Raw genomic sequence first — 24,735 nt, 5'->3', positions numbered from 1 at the left:
TTCTTATAACTAACCCATCATGCACAGACCAATGCAGTTCACAAATAACGCTTGCCAGCATCACCACCTAGCTGATTTACATTGATCAAAAGGACAAACTTTCGTTTGAGCATGTGCGGTTTGCATCTAGAGATTTTCATTGTACAACCACGCCATTAACCTGTCAATTTACATCCAAGTAGACAAACGTTTTCTGCTGAAAGACAAAAAATCTCCAGATAATTGTAAGGTGTATGGGGTCCTTTAGGCGCCCAGACCAAGTAGGAATATCTCCTCCACCCATAATGAGCAACAGCAGTGTACTTACACCTTGTTAGCCATGCCCCGAGGATCACCAGCGGGGCTCCCATGGACCTGCACCATTTAGGAAAGGGCTCACAGGGAAGGCGGACAGCAAGAACTTTATCCCTGCTAGGTAGGCACACTGCTCGGATCCTGACATGTAGGAGGAAAAAAAAGGAACGGCAAGCCAGGGGACTCTTTCAGCTTTTATGAGTTACGATCCTGATTAGGGGGAGGAGGGAGGGATTAACCCATTCGTGTGCTGCCATGGAGCTGACAGGAAAGTAATTTCTAATCCACAGATAATGAAAGTTCCACAGCAAAATAAGTTAATTGTGAATAATGGTGGCCAAAGATCTCTTACCACACCAATTCTCTGTAGATGTCCACCAGTCAGCTGTCTGTTTTGATGGCCGCTCCTGTATGCTGGATAGAGGTGGATATAAGTAGGCTGCAGCACCAATAAGAGGTGCAGGCCACACTGTCTTTCTGGCTGGTCTCTGCACTTCAGGCACATCTCTGGGGGAGCCAGACAAGAGGAAGCCCGAATGGCCTGGGGCCTCCCCTCTTAAGCCTGCACCTTCTTCACTGGTGAACTTGTGGATCTTTCTGGGTTGCAGAAGGCTCTTTTTCTGTCCCTGCTGCAGTTCCCTTCTCTCTTTGCTCACACTTCACAGGTTTGTGTCTTCAGGCATCTCCTTGGTGTCTAGTGGGTCCTTCTCCTCTGCTACAGGCTGTACTCACGCAGCACAGCAAGTCTTTCTCCTACTCCATAGCCTGCTCCATTTCTTATTTCCAATAATGACATTTAAAGTATAGCTTAGAAATATGGGGTTTGCCATAACTTACTCATTTCTCTTCACCTGGTATCAGATCCACCTGTTGGTGAAAATCCGAAATTTTGGGTAGTAATCAGATGCAGAATAGGTGGTAAATCTTCTAATTGGGGCACTAGTTCTGGTGACCCTGCTGACCACCAGGGATTTCCCTTACTTTGGAGAGATTTCCTCTCACCTCCTGTTATGGCCATGGAACAGGAAGTGAAGGGAAATCTCCCTAATGGGACACAGATGGCAAAAAAAAGCCCCCCTCGTTCTATCCAAAATGAAAAAAAAAATGTTTTGGCTTCAGTTCTTCTTTAAGTATACTTGACCCTCACTCATGTATGTTATGTAGGTTTTAGACGGATATGAAAAATCTTCAGTGACTTTGTAATAAATCATTATGCATTTAAACTTACCAACTAGAAACTTGTGTTTCGTTTTTTTTTGCTTAGGTAAATGGATTTCATCCAGAATGTAAACTGCAATTGGAAATAAAAGAGGAAGAAATAAAATGCATTGACAAGCTGCAGAGGCAGAGGACAGCTGGGTTTAGCCGCGGTAAGAGCTCCACGGAGCAATCTTACATTTGTTTTACTGATAGTATATCCAAAAAATCAAAATGTGGAATGTACCCTGTAAGTCGTTATTATATACGTTATCTATGTGAACATGCCTTCTGGAGGCTTAAACCCTGTTATGACCTGAGGTAATTGAAGCCTAGATACCCAGGCCAAATTTAGCGACATCAGTATTTATCAGTTAACATGGCTATCTGACAATTACAGTATTAAACAGAGGCACACTGCCATCATCAGGCTGCAATGGCATCTACAGTGCCATGGTCATGCTGGAGGCTTATTTTTAGAGGTGCACAGAAATTACATTTTGAAATAAAAAATAAAAAAAAGTCAGGATAAAACAGAAACCAAAATAAAACATTTCTAGCTTTTTTTAATTTTTAAAAAATATTGAATTTTTATTTATTTTTTTCTAAACTTTGAATTTTTTTTATATTATTTTTTTGTTTATTTTTGTAATAAATATATATTTTTTTAACTTTACTGTTGGGGGCTCTGGGGAAAAATCAGGGATCTAAACAGACCCCTGATATTTCCCGTTTAAAATAGAAAAAGAGATTGATGACACAGAGCCCTCAATCTCTTTTTCTGCAGCCCCTTTCTTTCTTTGAGGCCATTGTAACTCAAAAGATATACTTACCAAATTCTAAGTCCCACCTGGCTGCTAGACGAGTCCCTTGAGCCTCTTCTTCCCTGGTTCCAGCAATCTAAGGACCTGTGACATCATCACGACTATTCACTTGCACTGGATGTGAGGACACCAAGGGACATTCATTAGCTAAAGTGGAGGGGGAGAGAGGTTTTTTGACTGTAGAGCAAAACAAGCATTTGACCCTTGCAGTGCGGTGGTAGCCCTACCAGCCTAATATACATAGGTGATCATTTATTTGGAAGGAACAAATGATCACTTCAAGGAAATCTTGAAGCCACTGCCTACATTTTATTGTTTCCTGTGCATTGTCCCTAGTATGTGCATAGGCTTCCAGTCACGGGCAGGGTAGAGGGAAATGCGACACATAGTCTGTATGGCTAATTTGTGCACCTTTTAGGAATACACAAGACAAAGAGCATCAGTGTGCAATAACCAACTGAATATCAGCTTCCGCCAGCTTAGATAAAGCCAGCTAACAAGACAGTGTATGCTTGTTATATCATTATTTTTTCTTGCAAGAAAAAAAAATAACAGAAAAAAATAAATATCAAGTCCTTGTTACAGTTTGTTTTCACTTATAAGGCAAAGTTTTAAAATAAACTTAACAAGATAAGATTTTTCTTTTATGTATTACTGCCAGAGACTGATGGTTTGTACAGAGGCCGCTCCAATTTGAAATCTGTCCCACAGAGTTATCATTTGGTCATATATACAGTACGAGCATGATCATGTTTACTTTTGTTCCCCATGGTCCCTGTGTGTGTTGTAAAGTAGCCACCGCTCCAAGATCGCTCTCTTGATGGACTACAATCTCCATACAAATTAGTAAACTAAATATGAGATTGTAGTCCATCACAGGAGCGAGCTTGGAACGGTGACTACTTTACAGCACACAAAGGGACCATGGGGAACAAAAGCAGCCACCCTCCAGAAGGAAGGACAGTGTCAGCTGGAATTCAAAGATGATTTGAGGATCTACAGCCGAGTGATACACAAATAAGATACATTTTTGGTAATAGTTAAGGTACTTGAATGCATTTTTAAGATGTAACTTATGAATTTATTGTCACTTTAAGTATTTAGAAAGCACAATATTATCTGTTTAGGTCTAGACTCTAACTGAGGGATCATGTAACGCGAATGATCAGTGGAGCAGAGTCTGACACATTCTGTTATGTGTGAAATTTCAGCATGAGTTATTAAGCTCTGTAAACAGGATTTTTTTAAGCACAGAAGATAAATATGCAAATAGTAAGTTAATGGAGGTGGAAATGTACAGTCCAAAACGTTGAATCACAGCCTAATGTCAAAAGGGGAATGAAGATAAATGACAGATCTGAGAAAGTTTTCTTCTTGGGATCTCATACTCTGTCCACATTTGGGTGATCTCTGATCTCTTTAGAGAAGCCCATCCTGCATCTACCTAACAACACAGCTATTACCTTTTGTATCTCTTCCCCCTCCCTTTATATTGTAAGATATTATGAGCAGGGCCCTCCTGACCCTCTTGTCGTGCATTGTATTGTAGCTAGTGTCTCCCTTTATTTTGTAAACCACTGCACAGACTGTTGAGGCTATAACAATCCTGTATAATGATAATAATAGTAGTAATAATAATAATGAAAAATTATGAGGACCACTTTTGTGGTTGATTGAAGGAGATTTTTCTTTTTGTAAAAGGAATGCTTACTTAGCTTAGTGTATAAGGTTAAGCTGTGTTAATTGTGAATACCCAATCATGTTGATGATTTAAAGAACAGGCTTTCCCATAAATGTGTAAACCCCAACATTCATTAGGTTAATAGCATCTATTTTTCTTCACTAGATTTTTGTAAAATCATTTTTGCTTACTTAAAGTAAGACTAGACTAGACTAAAAAAGAAGATGTGCTATGTTATAGGGGAACCTTCAGACATGTTAACTGTGCCTAAGCAGTACCATGAAAAATGAGCAGTTCTATTCCTGATATGTGAGTGTGCCGAAGGATTTCTGTGCCTACAGCCTCATAGATATATATATCTGCAGTGTGAAATCTACAGTACAGCTGCCTCTGACTGATACAGGAGATTTGGTGTGAGATTTGGTGATGTCACTACTGTGCTGATTACTGTTCTCTTCGCTGGAGGCTCTGACACGAGGAAGCAAAACCCTGTTTCCATACCAAGATGGCAGCCTCTACGCAGAGACACAGTGTAGAACAAGGCATGGTAAGTCAGCAATGGGGAAAAGATCGGCTAAAGGGAGACCACAAGAAAAACTGACTAGTCCGTTGCCTCTGCCTGCTTTTTTGGCACAGTTTTCAGACTTCAGTTCCTCTTTAACTCATGCAGTTAGACTCTAAAGCACCCATGTCCAACTGTTTATTTTCCTCTTACTCCTTTTGTGTGACCCTCAGCGGTTTAAGGATTTATAAAAGCAAATGAACTCTTACCCTTCCTTAAATCATTTTACAACTAATCAGCAAATGTTTTATGGCCCTGTTCTCTGGGATTAATTATTGTAAGCTACAATTTTCACTATAATAAGTTTCTAAATGCCATAATCTTTTTTTGAATTAAGTAGGTGTTGCTCTCATTAGACATAACGCAGCCCACAACAGATATAATGCAGCACTTCTAAAGATTTTGTCCAGCTTCAAAATGCCTACTCTAATTTTATTTTGGCTCAGTTAAAGAGGACTTGAACTGTGGAAACTGTGACCACAAAGGCAAGCAGTGGTCAAAATATTGGTGGTCACCAGTATTGGCTGTGGTTTCTCTGCAGCTGATCTTTTCCTCACTACTGACTTACAATGCTTTGTTCTGCACTGTGGCTCTGTGTGGAGGTGGCCATCATGGTAGAGAAGCAGGGCTTTGCTTCCTCATGTCAAAGCTGCCCCCCTGATTACTGGTGATCTGATGGCTGGTGGGGAGATAAAAAACCAGATCCACACAATAAATGAAGCAGGAGCAGGGAGATCTTTGTACTGCAGGTTCTCAGGTACAGCTTCCATTCCAGCATGGAGAACATTGAGCAGGACCACAATGACATCATCACAGGGATGTGCGGTCAGGGGAAGCAGGTGAAGCAGAGCCTCACCTAATATTATGGAGGAAAAAGCTGTCAGCTCCAAGTCTGAAGCTGACAGCTTTTTCTCCATTGAGATCGGCTTCTATCATATAATACTAAAGCTGAGGCTACTAGACCCGAATGGCATTCGGGTTTCGAATTTCCGAATTGCATTCAGGAGCTCCCGAATGCCATTCAGGTCTGGGAGCCTCAACTTTAGTGATATATGTATGGCTCCAAGACCTGAATGGCATTTAGGAGCTCCCGAATGCAATTCAGAAATTGGGATCCCGAATGCCACTCAGGTCTAGGAGATTCAGCTTCAGTATTAATACCTGCATAGGGTTTTTTGTGGTATTCGCACTGAATATTCGTAAACTCATCTGAAACTAACAAAAATTAGGATTTTATCCGAATCCAAAAACCCAAACCGAATTGAATTTCGGATCCAAATCCTGAATCCCGAAATAACGAAATATCTGAACCGAACCGAATTTTTTCTCAGCTTGCATGGCTATTAGTTAGCAAATCTAAACATTTGAGTTCAGGTCCACTTTAAATTTAGAAATTTAGAGGGTTATTCACAAAGCTGCCAAAGGCAGCCGAGTGAATAACCCACCCAAAGTGAAGTGAGCCAAATGCTGTTCGGCTATTCACTTCAGGCTAGTACAGTTGATTTCAGCCGTACATCGGCTGAAATCAGCTGTACATCGGCTTGCTCCGGCTGGCTTCTGTTCAGCCGAACATGGTCAGCATGTTCGACTGAGCCGAAGTGAAGAAGGAGTTCCACTCAGCCGATCCAACATCCGGATCGGCTGAGCCAAACTTCCGGCTGCTCACTCGCTGCCATTCGGTCTATTCTCATAGGGGCCGAACGGCAGTGAGTGAATAGCCGAATGCAGCCAAGCGGCATTTGGCTCGGCTATTCTGCTTGGTACCTCCGTGGTACCGAGCAGAATAGAAAAACAGTGAAAAAAGTTGAAAGAAAAAAAAAGTTGATTTTTTTTTACAAATTTTATTAAATGATCAATTTTAAGAAATGAATAAAGATTTTTTTTAAATAAAAAAAATTAAAAAAAACAAAATAACAATTGGGTGGAGATAGCAGTGACAGCTAGCTCTGCCCAAATGTTTCCTATTGGACGGGACCTGCTAGGTCCCTGCCAATGAATAACAACTGGGTGGAGCCGGCCGTGACATTGTGGTCGGCTCCGCCAAGTTGTCATTGTTTAACCACTTAAAGGCCATGGTGTTTCACCCCCTTCCTGGCCAGGCCATTTTTCAGTATTCAGCGCTGCGGTCCTTTGACTGATGTTTATTCCGTCATGCAACGCTGTACTGAAATGAATTTCATACCATTTTTTGGGGACAGATAGAGCTTTCTTTTATTGGTATTTAATCACCACTGGGGTTTTTATTTTTTACTATATAACAAAAAAAGTACCCTAAATTTTGAAAAAAAAACATGTTTCCCTATAAAATGTTATGAAACATTTATTTTCACCCCAATTTTTTGGTATAATATAAAAGACGGGGTCACGTCGGGTAAATAGACACTAAACATGTCAACCTTTAAAATTGCGCGCGCCCGCGAAATCGCAGAAAACGTCCGGCAACCAAAATTGGCCATAGGCGACGCTTTAAACGTTTTTACCGCTCATCAGTTTAGTGTCATCAGTGATTGATGGCCCTAGAATTATTGTTCTCACTGCGACGTTCGCGGCGATATGTAACATGTGCGGCATAATGGGCGCAATCGTCGTTTTTGTACATAGGCGCACCCGACGCATGTTTGCGTGTGTATGTGGGGGGGCGGGGGACTTTAAAACATTTTTTGTGTTATTTTGTTTAATTATTATTTGTGAATATTTTTTTAGCTTCTTTATTTTTTTTTAATGCTGTAATTTTTTTTAAACTTTTTTTTTTAGACTTAACTTTATTGCTATAACATAGGGGACTAAGGAATCCCCTATGTAATAGCCAATTCACCAAACAGGTCCTCTTTATGGAGACATCAGGGGTCTCCAAGACCTCTGATGTCACCTAGGGACCCCCACAGAAGCTGATGAAGCAGAGATCTGCTTCATCAGCTTCTCTCCGGTGTTCTGCACCGGAGAGTGACACTGAATGCAGGAAGTGATGTAATATACATCACTTCCTGCATTCGGGGACAGGAAGAGAGATCAAAGGGATGATCAAGTAATGATCTCCCTTTGATCTGCTGTTAGAGCGTCGCCGTGCCGGTCCCAGCCGCACCGGCCACATCGGATCACGGACCGGCAGCGGCGACGAGCAGACAAAGGTATGGGGGGGAGGGGGGAGCGGGGCACACCCGCAGCTCCTGCAAGCGAACGGGCGTCTCTAGAGACGCCTGATCGCTTTTATGTAAACAGCCATCGCTGGCTGTTTACATGCTTACAGTGCTTACAGTTTTCCCTCTCGTGTGCGCGCTGAGTGCCGCACACGAGAAGGGGGAGGGGCAGGACGTCTCAAGACGCCCTCCCGCTCCTAGCAGACGTCCGTGCGGCCGTTCACAAACGGCCATGGACGGAAGGTAGTTAATGACAGTACAGCGTCCCCGGGCAACTGGGCGGAGCCAGCTGTGAGATTATCGGGTTTCACTTCTGCTCAGTCGAGCCGAAGCAGATGCCTTTGGCTCGGCTGAGCCGCTCAGCCAGCTCTGGGAGCTGTACGGGCTATAGAGAATAGCCCGTACAGCAGCCCTTTGGTTCTACTGAACCGAAGGACTCCGGCGGCCGAAGCTAGCCGAAGGATCATTCGGCTAGCATTTTGAATAACCCTCTTAGTCTACGCAGTATTTAAAGGTAATGTCTCACTTGATGGCATGGCAAAAAACTGTTTTATGAAGTGTTTCCTCCACAGATAGTTGTTCAATGTCACAGCAGGGAATATGAACACGGTAATGTTTTCCAAACTAAATAAAGCACGTGTCAATATCTATGTCTGTGCTATGAATATGACTCATTTTCCTGGTGCCAAGAGAATCTTATTTGAAAACGTGTTGTTTAATTTGTGTTATGAACACACACTGCTTGGCATATTCCATGTATACAAAACAATTACAGATTAACAAATTGATCATCACAAAGCTAACCTGGCCGACATTTAACATCGTCGAATGGAAAAAAGATGTTCATAAGAAAAAAACTGAAGGCAGAAAAGTGTTTAAAGCTGTTTGAATCCACAGATCATGACAAAGTATGTTCACAAGTTGCTCTTGGATTAAGTCTAGCCTTGCCTTACAATCCTCCTCCAGGTCTATGACAATTTCGCTGGTTCTGTTCAGGGAAAATCACATTCAATCTTTTAGAAAATTACAGCCGGAGGATCTCAGCAGGAAGAGTTTGATTATTAGGCCAGTCGTTCTGTATTTAAAATGAGTACAACTTGTACAATGGTCCTTCAGTTCTTTCATGCTGTCACAGGCATTTCTAAAAGAAGCTTTATAATAATACTACACAGTGATAGATTTGTTAACTCCAATTTATACTTGGCAATGCATGAACGTGCGTGTGAACGTGCGTGTGAACGAGCGTGTAAACGTGCGTATTTTTGCCATCATTGAACTCATTCAATCAATGGGCTGCTGCATGAACAACAAATACGGCAGAGTAGCTCATGCAGCATTTTCGGCTGTAAGTGTCCCATGTTTTTGTCCCATGCAAAGGTGCACATTTTAATGTGCGTCCACGCACCTGAAAAACAAAGATGCTTTTCCCGGCCGCATTTGGGGTGCTATTAACACGTAATGACACTGCAAGCACATTGCACGTTTTTAAAACATTGCGTGAACACTTGGCGCACATTCACGTAACCCCAAAGTGTGAACAGGGACTATTAGTTTACTGTAGATGAGAAAGAGTTAATAGGGCTTGCTTTCAGTTTAGGAATCCAAACAATTAAAGTTGAACTCAGGCCAAGCAGCTAAATAAACAGATGAAATACATATATGGGAGTTTTTTGTATTGCCAAAAGATTTGAGTTTTTGTCCACTCAGTCCTGAGCTCTACACAGCCCTCCAACTCAACACAGTACTGTCTGGCAGGGGAGGTGACCAGATGTATTTTTTCTTCGCTTCTGCACTTAGATAACACTTGCAGGTATTTTCCTCCCCCAGCCTGTGACCGGACAGTGAAGGAATAGCAGCAGAAAATAAGCACTGTCTTTCTCTGTGTCACTCTGCCTTCTCCAATGCCTTACTAAATAGTCAGATTGGTGGGGCAGTTATTTACTATTGCAGCCTCGAAATTCCCAGTGCCATCTGCCAGTCCATTGGACTATGAACGAACATCGCCACACTTGTGGAGTCTCCCCTGTGCTCCCACCTCCCTCAACTGGCCCAAACACCTCTCTGTCTTCAGATTCCTGAAAACAACACTGTACATTGTGCATGACCTTCCCTTTCTAGCTTTATTATGGGAAGGTAACATAAAGATGCAGTTCTGACACTTATATTAACACACAAGTAAAGCAAACCTGCAGTTTTTTTTTTTTTTAAATGACTTGTTTGCACCTTTCTATACCCCCTCCCGCCCCCATCCTGCACATGTTGTTTAAACATTTGTATTTAGTATTTATATAGTGCCAACAACTTACACAGTGCTTCACATACTGCACATTGACATCAGTCCCTGCCCTCAAGGAGCTTACAATGTAAGGTCCCTATCTCACATGCATACATACACACACATACTAGGGCCAAATAACCTTCCAGCATGTCTTTGGAGTGTGGGAAGAAGCCCACACAAGCACAGGGAGAACATGCAAACTCCATGCAGAGAGTATCCTGGTCAGTATTTGAGCCAGGGAGCCCCAGTGCTGCAAGGCAGAAGTGCCAATTGCGTCACGTTCTGGCTTCCGCCACCTCTGCGGGGCGTGCAATTGGGTTGTACAAGCAATGCGCATATGGATGGAGCTCCATCACAGCACAGCAGCCCACACCGGACCCCAGGCTGAGGATACACCAGTTCCCATAAGGTAGGGAGACTGGGAGGATCTTAAGAAAAAGAAAAGTGTGCATGTGTTTGTGAGATTGTCTGTCAGTGTTTTTAAGGGCCCGTGCACACTAGTACAGTGCGTTAATCAAACAGTCCTGTGCAACTGTACCACGCAATCGCATTAATTTTAAATGTCACCCCAAACGCACCTCCTGCCCACAGTTCAATTGCTGGCACCGGAAAAAACACGTTACCGCAATGCTGTACGTTCCATTGCAGTATGCCTTGGGTCGCAACTTAACAACCAAGGACAAAAGTGGGTCCTGAGGTTACACCGGTTGAGAACCACTGCCTTAATCTATTCACTTGCATGCAAGCTCATGTTTTATATTTTACCAAAAAAATGGGTATAATATTGGTTTTGTTGACACTAAAATTGCTTTCAGAAAATATAGAATGTGCATTTTAAGTGATCTTTGAGCCTAAAATTTGCATTGTAACTTGTGTGCAAAAAAATTAAAAAAGAAAAATGGTTCTGGCAGCGAAAGGGTTAAATGACAGTAGAAAAAAAAAATAGAAGCATCAAACATGTCATCGTGGGACTCCAGGAGGTAATTACTATTCCAGACAGCTGTTTATTACTCACTCAGCTGTGAATATTCAATGTTTTTGTTGATTTTTTTTAAACATTATATTAACATGAATTATCTTTATCTTTGTTGACAGGATGTTTGGGAGTTTGGGATAATGTAACATGCTGGGACCAAGCTAAATATGGAGAAACCATCACTAAGTCTTGCCCTCTCGTGCTACGATATTACTTCACCAAAGATGGTGAGTGACGCTCACTGTGACATTATAAAGAGAGTCACAAATCCTCACTCATATTGACTTTGAACCCAGCTGAGGATGGCACAACTCCGTGCATAACACATTATTTTACCGTCTGTTGGTCTAAAATGACAGATAATTAGAAAGCTAGTTGTAGGATAAAAATAGGCATGAGAAACAGAAAATGAATAGATCTGACGCATTAGCTCACCACATTTCCTAATAGATCATGCTCATTATGTTGTTCTTTGTTGAATATATTTTGGGATAGGTTGTTTTTTGAATGGATGAATGTGTTTATAAAATTAATTCCGTAGTTGACAGCAACATTAATTAGTATTGTTATACATGATCAAATAGAGAGTGAATAACAACTGTCCTTAATTTTATAGGTCAGTCCTAGATCATGACAGTAACAGTAACTAAAATACCTCTGAGTGGGGAGAGTTAACGTCTATGAGGTTTCATTGGTTATGTCTTCCCATACCTGTGACTTTTGTTTAACCTAATCTCTTGCCTTGGTGTCCCAGGGGGTCAGAGCAATACAAATCTGGTATGTTGTAATCCTTCCGCGCTCTATTCAAAACTAAAAAGAAAACGAAACCTCCCAGACCCTCGTGGATTGGATTATTTTCTGTGATTACATTAAACTCTGCCTCCCAAGAACCTCTCTCAACTTCAACTCTGATTCTGCTCTGTGTTTAGGCTTTGAGGCACAGTCAATGCACCTCGTGATGCTGATCTTCAAGTTTACCTTGGCAACCTGTTCCCTTAGTACAATTATACACTCAAGCTGTTTGACAAACATCTAGCTTTTTATTTGGCTCTATTAAAACACTACATGAGCACCTTGGGACACCCAGGTTCTAGAGCACGTGTAACACAAAAATACCAGAGAGGTAGTTGCTGAATGTGAACTGCGTTGGTTATTGACCCTGTGCTAGTGACTCCACCTTAGAAATATACTTTATTACATAACTTAATACATTTAAATTCAAGCTTTCAGAACATCCGGGTTTAAAGCAGAATTCTGGGCAAAAAATGTTATTAACCTTTCCAGTGGCGCTATCCCCACACTGCAAGGGTTAACTGCTCGTTTTCATCCAGGGACTAAAAAAAAAAAGTTATACTCAACTGATCCTTCGAGCAACCTAGCTCTCAGACCGGTCTCTTCCACCTCACTCCCCCTCCACTGCAGTGTTCTAAGGACCCTTGAATCATCACATCCAATACACTGTGTATAGAACTTGTGGATGCTAAGGGACATTCCATCCCGCAGCAGAGAAGAAGAGAGGCTGGAAGAAGCGCTGTAAAAGCCGGACGGCTCTGATGATCGGGTGAGTATAACTTGAAAAATTAAAATGAGCAGTGATCTTTGCAGTGCGGGGGGTAGCCCCACTGCAATGGTTAATAAAAATGTTGCCTAGAGTTTCTCTTTAATTGTCATTGAATCCTTCTGAAGCTGGTTTGCTAACGGAGTTGAGAATGTTTACAATGTTCATAAATTGTGTGAATATTTACTTGAAATCCAGTCAAGTGCAGATCAAATAAGTAAACGATAATTTGCTTTGGCTAACTGAAGTGAATAGTCACACAATGTATTGTATTTATTGTGTGAACATTCTCAATTCCTTTAGTATAACAGCCTCACTGGGCTTGATTTGTTTTGTAAGGGAAATTTCCCTTAGCTAGTGAATGAGATAAAGCTCTGCTGACTTCCACTATCAAATCATGTGCAAGCAAAAAATACTATTTATTCCCCCTACTCCACACCTCATTTCCATAGCATAAGGGAGTGTTCTGTAGTCCACTGAGGAGAACTAGACAGGGTTGACATTTTTTGAAATTTCAGTTCAGCAGAGGCAGAGTACACAGGAGGTGTGATGCGTACTACATTTCAGTACTTCATGCTAAATTTTAAAGAGACAAAACATGGGGACATATACACTATATTGCCAAAAGTATTGGGATACCCCTCCAAATCATTGGATTCAGGTGTTCCGTGAAATTTCCTTGCAACTAAATATTCTACGGTCACCTGTTAGTGGTATTATAACAAAGTGGAAGCAACTGGGAACAACAGCAACTCAGCCACGAAGTGGAAGGCCACGTAAAATGACAGAGCGGGGTCAGCGCATGCTGAAGTGCGCAGAGGTCGCTAACTGTCTGCAGAGTTAATATCTACAGACCTCCAAACTTCATGTGGCCTTCAGATTGGCACAACAACAGTGCATAGAGCGCTACATGGAATGGGTTTCCATGGCCGAGCAGCTGCATCCAAGCTTTACATTACCAAGTACAATGCAAAGCGTTGGATGCAGTGGTGTAAAGCACGCTGCCACTGGACTCTAGAGAAGTGGAGACGTGTTCTCGGGAGTGACGAGTCACGCTTCTCTGTCTGGCAATCCGATGGATGTGTCCGGGTTTGGCGGTTGCCATGAGAACGGTACATTGTGCCAAGTGTAAAGTTTGGTGAAGGGGATTATGGTGTGGGGTTGCTTTTCAGGGGTTGGGCTTGGCACTTTAGTTCCAGTGAAGGGAACTCTTAAGGCATCAGCATACCAAGACATTTTGAACAGTTTGGGGATGGCTCCTTCCTGTTCCAACATGACTGCGCACCAGTGCACAAAGCAAGATCCATAAAGACATGGATGAGCGAGTTTGGGGTGGAGGAACTTAACTGGCCTGCAAAGAGTCCTGACCACAACCCGATAGAACACCTTTGGGATGAATTAAAACGGAGACTGCAAGCCCGGCCTTCTCGTCCAACATCAGTACCTGACCTCACAAATGCGCTTCTGGAAGAATGGTCAAACATCCCCATAGACACACTCCTAAACCATGTAGACGCCTTCCCAGAAGAGTTGAAGCAGTTATAGCTTCAAAAGTTGGGCCTACTCAGTGTTGAACCCTACAGACAAAGCCTGGGATGCCATTAAAGTTCATGTGCATGTAAAGACAGGCGTCCCAATACTTTTGGTAATATAGTTTATGTGTATTGGGGAGATGTAATAAATTTTCTTTCGCCCAGACATACACTGTAACTACTCCCTGGCAGTGATCAGTGGTCTATACATGAGGTGACTGCCAATGAGCAGTAAATGTCTCAGAAGCAAAGAGATTTTATCATGAGTGTAGCCCTGGCCTTATTACTTTAAATTCCAGCAGCAAACCGTACAAGGAAGAATGTGGGAGAGAATAAAACAAACACAAATGTCTATGAACAATGAAACACGACATGAGAGTGTTCTGTCTAGTCAAGCTTGCAATGTAATTGCTTAATGGTGCTGAATCACTTAATTAACTAATACCCAAAGAGTGTTACAGCACATGACTTCAGTTAAAGTAAATGTACAGTAAATTCAATAACTAAAAGCTCATAGAACATGTACATATCATTTCAAAAATCATTTTCATTATCTTTAAATCTGTAGCTTTCGTTACTATAATATCTTGTGATCTTGAAATAAAGGTTCTTGTTAACATGCTTCCTGTTATAGGGTGACAAGACTCTATCCTTGTCTCACAGTTGTGCTCCTGCATGGTAACCTAGTCACATGGGTCTATGATGAAGACTACAAATGACCATTTAACCCTTTTCTTTGCCACCAACATAAGGCGGAACAAAAATGTCCCCAGCTGGCCAGCTCAGTATGCCTTATGTTGCCTGCATTCAACCTTCTGCTATAAGATCATGGTTGCTGCAGCAGCTATAAGCTTATAATAGAAGGCTATGAAATATTTGCCAATCCTTCCCTTCATAACAAACACTAGAGTGATCAATACTGATCACTCCAGTGTTTATTCATAACTGAGGAGATAGTATGCGTTTACTATGTGCCCAGTGAGGAATAAACAGAAAGGTCTAAAAAATCACTTCCTGTTCATTCATAACTGTGGAGATAGTAAACATTTACTAGTTTACTTGTCTCCTAAGTTTGAGAATGATCAGGCTGCCTCTGTGCTGAGAGCTCCCTGTTCATTCAGTCCTGGGGCTGCAGAAAAGAAGATTGTGGACTCAAACTCTTTTTCTATTTTAAATGGGAAATATCAGGGGTCTGTCTGTTAGGCACCTGATATTTCTCTAAAGCCCCCTGATGATAATGTAAAAAAAACCAATATGGTATAATATAATAATATGATATGATAATAATGAATATAATAATAATAATAAAAAATAGTTAAAAAGAAATAAAGCATCCTGCCACACACACCCATAACATACATTTGCAACAGTGTGCACCATAATGTGGTGTGGTGTTATGCACATGCACTGTGGTGCATTATTAAAACAAATCACAGTGCTTAATTTTTTCTTTTTTTTTTACTTTTAAAAAAAACATTCATTAAACTCTGGGGCAGTGCATGGCAAAGCGTTGCAACGTATTGCCATGCATTGTAATATGCTACATTGCAATTAAATGTATGCCTGAATCATTTTATCGCAGCACACACCAAGGCAGTACACAAGCGGCACTACAATTTAGACTTTGCTACAACACATGTGTGAGGCCAACCTCCAAATTTTTAGCATTTGTTGATCATTTACAGTTTTGCATTCCTTCATTTTGTTATCATTTTGCAAAATGGTGCAATTTAAAATGTGCAAATGTATTAAGTCGGTTCAGTGTTATCTTTTAGATTTAGTAGAAATCTCTTACATTATGTTTTTTTTTTTTTGTACGCTGATAATGAGTTTATTGTATTTTGTATTGAACATATTAATTTGATAAACATTTCCATAACTGTTGCAGGACCTACAAAATTAGTAGCACAATCTTTTTATCCTACCAGTCCTGTTCTTTCAGAAAATGTATGGCACAAAGGTGAAAATAATTAGCCACTCCTTTAGGCTGGGTTCACACCTGAGCGTATTTTTTCAGCTTGTTTTTTTCCATGTTTTTTAGCGCGTTTTTCCGTTCAGTGAAACGCGCGTTTCACTGGCAGTATGATTTTTGTTGTTTTTTCCTTTATTTTCTCTATTTAAAAAAAATAATACTTGTTTTTGTTTCACTTTTAAACTTCCCACCGGCTCCGTCCCCCTGCGACACGGCCACTCGCAAGGGACGGAAGCCGACAGCTGCCGAAGACACAGCGGGGATCGCGGACAAGGTAAGACCTGTATGCTATATTCCCGAGTGTGGCTCGGGGTTACTGCTTTGTTAAGCCCGATCCACACTTAGGAATACCAATGTAAATGCGTGGCAAAACGCCCCAAAGAAGCTCCTGTACTTCTTAGGGCAGAGGGCGTTTTGCAGCGCGTTCCTACGCGCTGTAAAATGCCCAGGTGGGAACCATGGCCATAGGCAAGCATTGGTTTTCACATGTTGAGCATTTTACAGGGCGTAGGAACGCGCTGTAAAACGCCCAGGTGGGAACCAGGCCTTAGTGTACGTTCACACCATATGCACCGCATTGTGGCCGGCTCACTATTTTGTGGGCTCGAGGGGGCGAGGTGGGCCATTGAAGTGAATGGCACTGTTGCCATGCCCTCCGGCCGCAATGCGATCCCCCGAACAGGATCGCAGGGTACAATGTGCCTGTGGTCCGGTGCGGTCAAAATAGTGCGTGCAGAATTTTGACGGCACCGCATCGCATTGCGGCCGGTGGGCGTGGCTACGGCGCCATTCACTTCAATGGTCCGTCACGCCCCCTCCAGCCCCACTGCATATGGTGTGAACATACCCTTAAGGAGCACGAAGGAACTATTTAATTACCGGCTAATTATATTCACCTTTGTGCACAATTCACTTTATCCTGCATGATATACTTATCACAAGTGGACATTTATATGCATTGTGTATGTGTGACTAAAGTGGACAAACATCACCTGGTTCAAGTATTCAAATTTGTTACCACAATTTAATGGATACATTTTGTTACAATTTTTGAAGCACTATAAGTTTGATACAATTGTATGTCACATAGCAAATGCTAAGTATCACATATTCGTTTTAGATATGGAGCGCACTTGAAAGCGCCACAAAATGTATCTATATTATTATTTACTATTCTGGTATTTCACTAGAATTAGTGCTTGCTGCTTAGTGAAAAGCTGAGTGCGAATTGCATTGTTAATTTAACTAAAATCTTATTTTCAATTCCGAACATCTTCTTACTTTTATAGCTTAAAATCACTCAGCCTCATAGTTCTAGCCGACCTGTGACAATGGAACTGTCACAGGTCGGCTCAATAGATCTAGAAATGAGCGAACACATAGCGTCGCTCGCTCACTTCTCAATCAATCCCTGCAGAGAGCCGTGACTGTCACTCACGGCTCCCTGCAGGGATCCCCCCCCCCCTCTCCGATCCGATCCTCCATCGCTGACTGGCGGAACGGACGGGGGAGGGGGCGGGTACAGCTGGCTCTGCCTCTAGATAGGCAGAGCCAGTCGTCACTCACGCAGCTGGGCGGATCCAGACAGTATTGTCCGGATCCGTCCCAGCTGCAGCGTCTCAGTATACCGCAAGCTGCAGATCGCGGAATACTAAGCTTTGGGTCACGGGAGGATGCTAGATTGTGTCCTCCCGTTACCCTTAGGAGAACTCTGGGGAAAAGCCCTAACCCCATAGTTCTCCTTTAAAACGTATGTCCATCCAAAACTTTTTTCTTACTTTTGAAAAGAGCAGGTCATGATTAGACCCCCTTCCAGGTTTTTAACTGGAGCTCCATTAGAGAGATTTGCCCTATGGGCTATGTCCTGTCCTGCTGGCCAGACAGGAAGTGAAGGGAATTCTCCAACAGCAACATAGTCAGAAATAAAAATGCTTTTCTTAAATAGAGTAGGGGAAGGTTGGGACCCCTCTCAGTGTCCTTTTTGCAGATTCTCCCTCAATTCCTGTCTGGTGACACCATTGTCAGCTGTAAGGGAAGTGAGGGTGAATGTCTCTAAACAAGCACTGGATGCATGCTATTCAAAACTAGAAAAAATGGTTTTGGCTAGACATACACTTAACTAGAAGGGTGAATTGGATAGAAGGGTGGATTGCAGATTCTAAAAAAAAAATTATTGTTATGTAAACTTTATCAGTATACAAAATAATTTTGTATTGATCAAAATTTCCATTGACAAAGCTCCAGTTTTAAATTAACTATCCTGCGACTGTCCCAGAAAAAATATTATGCTATGGATTTGTGGTGGAGCAATATAACATTGTTTGTGGACTGTAAATACCCTATGCCAACATTTGTGTTACCCATTGTCCTCTCTGTGTAAGGCATACATAAAATGCTAAACTCTTTTTTCCTGCAGGAAATATAAGCAGAAATTGCACAACGAAAGGATGGACTGACGTTTTCCCAAACATATTTGATGCCTGTGGGCACAATGATAATGTAACGCAAGCTCCTAAGGTAACGTTGGGTTCAGTTATTTTTCTTTTTTGGTGTGTTCAAGAAGTGTTTGTTGGATACATGATGATGATCAGAGAATGCAGGCATGCTAAAGGTTTGGTTGGAAACTTGAGACATTCTGCAGAGAACAGTGAGAGACCCGGGACTTGTTGCATGAGACTAGAAAAGATGATTGATCACTCCTTTACCGATCTATGCTCCCACTACGGACTGCTAGGGGACCAGGGGCCACACAGAACCAACTTCTGTTTTCAGTTTTCAGTTATAATAAATCATATGTTAATATACTGTTTAAAAGTGTTTATACCCACACACATTACACCTACATTTTTCCCAGTGCAGGTTACTAAATGAAAGATATTAAATAGAAGGCAGTCTGAAAATCTTACACCTACACAATAAATAATTTAATAAAGAATACACTCAAGCATAAATGCATTACAATTACTACAATACATATTACTAATACTAAAGCTATAACCTCAAGTTTTATTATTACACTTAGAGTAAATCTCCATTTCTGAGTTCACATCCGCCAACTGCAGTATTCACTTTCATTTCACTCTCTCATCGCCAGGAGTAAGACAGGGTTGGGCCAGTTGCCACCATGGTAGCCACCATTAAAGTGACATTAAAGTAAAAATAAATGTTCCCTCTCCCCAATGTTAAGTAAAACACTTACCTTAAATGATATCTCTTAATCCGTTCTTCCTCTTCTTTCCTGTCCTTTTCAGCCTTCTCTCCAGCGCTGCGGCGGGTCTCCGATCCAGCGCTGACTCCTCTGTCCTTGCTGGCACTTCCTGTCCCACGGTGTCTGCATGCGGCTGCACGAGTCCATAGACTTACCTTGCGTCTCTCCTCGTCTCCCGGCCGAAAATCCGAACTGCGCATGCGCTCGCCCCAAGATGCTTTGCGGCCGCCCGAACAGTTTCGGATTTTCAGAACCGGAGAGCGCGGCAAAGACAGCGGTAAGTTTAAACCGCTTTTAAAGCGTTAAAAAAATAACTTTTTGCATATATCTACTGCTTACTAGCAGTAGATATATGCAAAAAAAGCCGGAGGGTTTATAAACCCTTTAAAGTGAATCTCTTGTTTTGCTGTTCATGGATGAAGCACAGATAAACTAAATTCATACAATGAATATGTAAAACACCATACATCTGCTTGCACATTATTGCCCAAGAAGAATATAAAAAGTTGAAGATGAAGTCACCCACAGAAGGTGAAAAAAAAACATGAAAAGTACTGACAAGGGACAGAATCTAGGAGGAAAGACAGGAAGCTTGATTGACAGGCTCAAATTTCTGGCACATTCCTTAGTTGTACACAAATTCCTACCAATAGCCTGATGCAGTATGAACAGATTCAGAGCAACTACTCTGCAAAGGAGGACCATTTACGGTACATTCACACTGGAATAAGAACCTAAAACACAAGTCAATGGCGGTATGTTGACTTGCATTTGCATAGTCCATTGACATCCATTGTGTTACGTTGCAGTTTTTGGGTGTTTTTTTTGTTTGATCTTTACACTAAGCTATTGATGGTATAGGCTAGTATTGGTTCTGCCTGTCACTGACACACATTAGCAATTTACACGAGTCTGGTGTGTAGCTTGCTCTACTTTTTTTTTCAGCAGAGGGCAGCACGTTGTAATGCGACGCACTGGTGTGAACAGCTCCCATACACCTATTCATTTTTAGATGTCCTTGCGTTGGCATCCGTTGAAAAACAGATGTCAACGGGTCTGGCGTGAATGTGGCCTAAAGCAACTCTGTCAGCAGAAAACATTTTTTTTTTAAAGAACATGTCCTCTGCAAAGAAGATAATTTATACCTCTCCCACCACCCACACTGCAACTGTTTGATGTATTGTAGAGAAACCACTGCCTGAAGAACAATGGATGTGTCAATTTCCTGGTTACCTGCTGTTCTGAATGGTTTAGTCTGCTGCCTCCTACATCACCTACTGTGTCCTGCAGTAATCTGTTGGCTGAAGGAACCACAGAGCACTAGTGGGGACCAGGAAATCAGAACTGGTGGATTCTAAAGGTTCTTCAGTCCGCAGTGAGAGTGCTATCTTTCTTGTTTGCAGCGAACACTTTTTAAAAACATTTTTGCTGAGTAGTTATGTCATAGTCCAATAAGGGGCCTGCCCCTTGAAATTCAAAACCTGGCCTCTGTTGATACATAAGTTGCAAATGTCAACCACTATTGTGAGCAACTGCAATCATTGGCATGAATGGGCAGCACAGTGGCTAAGTGGCTTGCAGTATTGGTACTCACTGGTTTGAATCCCGGTCACTGCACCATCTTCACAGAGTTTGCATGTCCTCCCTGTGCTTGTGTGGGTTTCCTCCTACACTCCAAAGATATGTCTAAATTAGCCCTGTATCTATGTGAGATAAGGACCTTAGACTGTAAGCCCCTCGAGGGCAAGGACTGATGTGAACCATGCAAATATAAATACCGATAATAAATAAATGTACTTTGGATTAGAGTGCCATTTAATCAAGGCATTGTGTAAAGTAGAAGTTGTTTTTATTTGCCCATTGAAATGATTTGAGAATGGAAGCATGATGTGGTTGGCTCCTTAAGGCACACAGTTTTCCTTCTTACATGTTTTATATCTGAATCATACACTTGTTGATGTCACAGTAGGACAAATGTTTGCAACCATTTGCAAACTGTATTATCAAGTCATTATAAAATTATGTTGGTAATAAATGTACCTGGAAATCAATTGCAGAAAACGACTAAGAAAGTACATGTGCAATTTTTCATTCATATTAAAAATAGACTGGAATGCGTAGTAAAGAATTGGTTTTATTATATACAATATGGTACTTTATTTGCATCTGATTATTTGTATATTTATGGTAAATTGTTGGTAACTGGAAGGATTGCTTGTGTTTATTAAAATCCTATTTGTAACAATTTTATTTCATATGCTGCAATTAATTTTGCTGTGTTTTACTGAATTTTTAACTATTTTCCATTTAAGGAAACATTTCTTAAAAGTAGATGAATTGGATCACTGCGGTTTGCCTAGATTCATCTGCCTTTGTCAGTGGTATTTGCCCTACAGATTAAATTTAATGGTAACATGAACGCATGATTGGTGTACAATGCAAATACCAGCAAATTAAAGTTTAAATTATATGTCAAGCTAACAGGTTTTTGTTTTTAATTTTGAATAGAAGTAGAAGGGTTAGAACCCCTTTTAGCCTTTTACTGCTATATGGGGTTTTAGTAAAGTGATCAATACAGACAGAAAACACGATTGATTTTCTTTAGTAGAGCCAGGGACAGCTAGATCTCCTGTCACATTTTTATAAAAAAAAAAAAAAAAAACACAAAACGTACAAACAGCGCTCTTGTAATGGTAATAAGGGGGTGAACAGTGTATGACCCTAGATCGTGTGCAGCCCTGGAACCCAGGAGGAGTGCCTGTGTATCTGCAAACTTGAAACAAAAAAACCCAAACGGACGCAACACTGGGTGGGCTAACTGACCGGGTCGGGAGACCCAGGGAAAATGACAGGAAAACAGTGTGACAATGGGTGCACTGGGCGAGAAACCAATGGATAGCTGAGGAAAAAGAATAAGCACTTACATTTTAATTCATGGGACCAGAGGATGGACGGCCGGTGCAACGGATCCGGTCATCCGTGGTATCTACCTGGAACTGGTGAGCCAGGGGATGTGCATCCACACGGGGAGAGGAGGCTGTGGGCGAGGAAGAAAAAAAGGGGGGGGAAGGAGCAACCACAGGAATGGGGACTCAGTCCGTGGCCCGCTGTGTGAGTGTGGGAAAAGAATCAGCGGTGTCGGAAGCAGGCAGAGCTGCCGTGACCGCGGCTGCGGCTCGTGCTGCTCGGACACTGTCGCAGGCTGGGGTAGTGTGCGGGTGCCGTGGGCTGAGAGTTGTCAGCTAACAGTCGGGTCTGTGATAGGAAGAGGGAAGTGGCGGGGTGGAAAGGCAGTGAGCAACGCGTTTCGAGGAGTGATACCTCTTTTTCAAGCTCGAGAAGGAACATATCGTGGCGGCGGGAAACCGCCGATTTAAATGTGACAGCTGGGTGGAGCTTAGTGACAGTGGGCGGGGGAGCCGCACGCTCGAAGTAGTAGAGCCTCGGCATGTGTAATATTCGGTAAGAGCTAATGCTAGCATGCGAGGTAGCGAGCAGAATAGAAGAAAACATAAACAAATGGAAAAAAAATAGCCAAGCCGAATGCCGCTTTTCACTCACTGCCGTTCGGCCCCTATGAGAATAGGGGCGAACGTTAGTAAGTGAGCTGCCGTAGCTTCGGCTCAGCCTATCTAGTTGTTGGATCGGCTAAGTCAAACTCCTTCTGAGTATGGCTCTGTCAGATGTACGGCTGAAATCAGCCGGACTGAGCTGAATTGAATAGCCGAATGTCGTTCGGCTCTGTTCACTTTTGCTCTGTTATTCACTCGTGAAAGTGAATAACCCTTTTTTAATCAGGAGCCACATGATTGGCAAGGGTCTCATTAGAGATCAGTATGTGCAGACACAAACAAAAATTTGCTGTAGTCAAATTTAAGATTCATTTAACTTATCTCTGCTTTGCTTTTGACCTCACAGTTCATTTTAATTAGTTTTTTTTGTATTTTTATATTGATAAATAAGGTTTAGAGCACGATAAATAAATATTCAGATTGGATTACTTAATCAAAACAAATGACGAAGTGCTCCTATAAATCATTCAATCACATGGAATGATGAAGACAATTTAGAAAATTCAATGTCATAATCTGGGAAGATTTGCAATATAAATGCTCTGTGAGAGGATGTGAACTGCTTAAAGGATTTAAAGAGTAAAATAAGCAATGCTCCAGAAGTTTCTTAGCTTGGTCATTTATAAGGAAATAGTGCAAGATAATTTCATTTAAGCGTTTTATATTTTTAGATGTTTAATATATCTGGTTATGAACCCAAGTCTAGCAGTCTGAAAATTAGATCAAAGTATTACTTAATTTAACAAGTAGGCAAATAAGATGATACGATTTGACAGGCTCAAGGTTTGACCCAGATTGGGACAGTTTGATACAGACAGGGATCCAAAGATGTTTAATTTGTGTTACAGGTTTCAACAAAGATTCCACACAGTTCTAGTATGCAAGCCCCCTGCAGTAGTTCCCTGCGTGATATGTGAGAGGTGTACCTGGACAATGAGTGCATGCTGGGACTTGTAGTTCCCTATATGATAGAAGGCTGTTTTAATTACTTTCCTCATGACAATACTAGTAATACAATGCCTGCAATAGTGCGGTAACTTTCAAGTTCAACTATACTCTATTCTATGTTTCTATAATGGCGTTGTATTACTAGTACTTTCATGAGGACAGTAAACAGCTTTCTATCAGGCAGGGAACTACAAGTCCCAGCTGAACTGCCGACTTGTAGATTTCTAGTATTACAATGCCATTATAGAACATGGAATAGAATATAGTCAGGTTCAAATTCAGCCATGTTCTATTCCATATTCTATAGTAACACGTACTTACTTCACCTGTCACAGTCCTCTCGGCTTGTTCTCACAGCTGGAGGAAGCTTGAGCAGGAGGCTATAAAATAACATACCAGCGTGGGGGACAGCGGCCGGGAACATTAAGGCGGGTCCAGGGGCTGACTGGCAACTTTTAGCCCAGGGGGCAAGTACAACCCAGAGGCCCATGGTGCGGCAACTTGACCCCCCTCCCGCTTTGCCTCTTCCCCCGCCTTCTCCCCGCCCGTCTGCCACTTTTGCCAGTGTGAATGTATTTATCGGTTTAGGAAATGTAAAGCACACTGTTAGTGGAGGGATGCCACGTCAGGGCTGTGCGCGTGCATGACTGCTGCGACCCTGGTAGTTCTGCCACTATCTCAGAAATACATTGTACAGCATTGCAGAATGGCATTGGCTTTAGAGAACTACAATTGCCAGCAATACATTACACAACAATGCAGAATACCATCAGCTATAGCGGACTATAAATCCCAGCAATGATGACTACCATCAGCTATAGAGGACTACAAATCCCAGCAATACCATTATACAGCAATGCAGAACAGCATCAGCTATAGAGGACTACAAATCCCAGCAATACATTACACAGCAATGCAGAATAATATGAAGCTACATACTCTGTTGCTCTGGGTTCTCCACCTGATGTCTAAAGGGTCTCAGGTGGGCTGTGCGGG

The 24,735-nt window shown here is 41.9% G+C and overlaps 1 protein-coding gene across 1 annotated transcript in view; it reads left to right on the top strand.

Moving 5' to 3' along the window:
• Window positions 1-24,735, top strand: part of VIPR2 (vasoactive intestinal peptide receptor 2) — a 64,447-nt gene that overhangs the window by 14,836 nt on the left and 24,876 nt on the right. The window contains exons 2-4 of the mRNA XM_018572749.1: window positions 1,559-1,664; window positions 11,069-11,176; window positions 18,428-18,528. Coding sequence (XP_018428251.1) covers window positions 1,559-1,664; window positions 11,069-11,176; window positions 18,428-18,528 — 315 coding nt within the window. The remainder of the gene's footprint in view (window positions 1-1,558; window positions 1,665-11,068; window positions 11,177-18,427; window positions 18,529-24,735) is intronic.

The sequence above is a fragment of the Nanorana parkeri genome, unplaced genomic scaffold (assembly GCF_000935625.1).
Source record: "Nanorana parkeri isolate BGI_ZX_2015 unplaced genomic scaffold, ASM93562v1 scaffold2119, whole genome shotgun sequence".
NCBI classification, from domain to species: Eukaryota; Metazoa; Chordata; class Amphibia; order Anura; family Dicroglossidae; genus Nanorana; species Nanorana parkeri.
The sequence above is the reverse complement of the archived record's forward strand: the minus strand, read 5'-3'. Positions and strand labels throughout refer to the sequence as shown.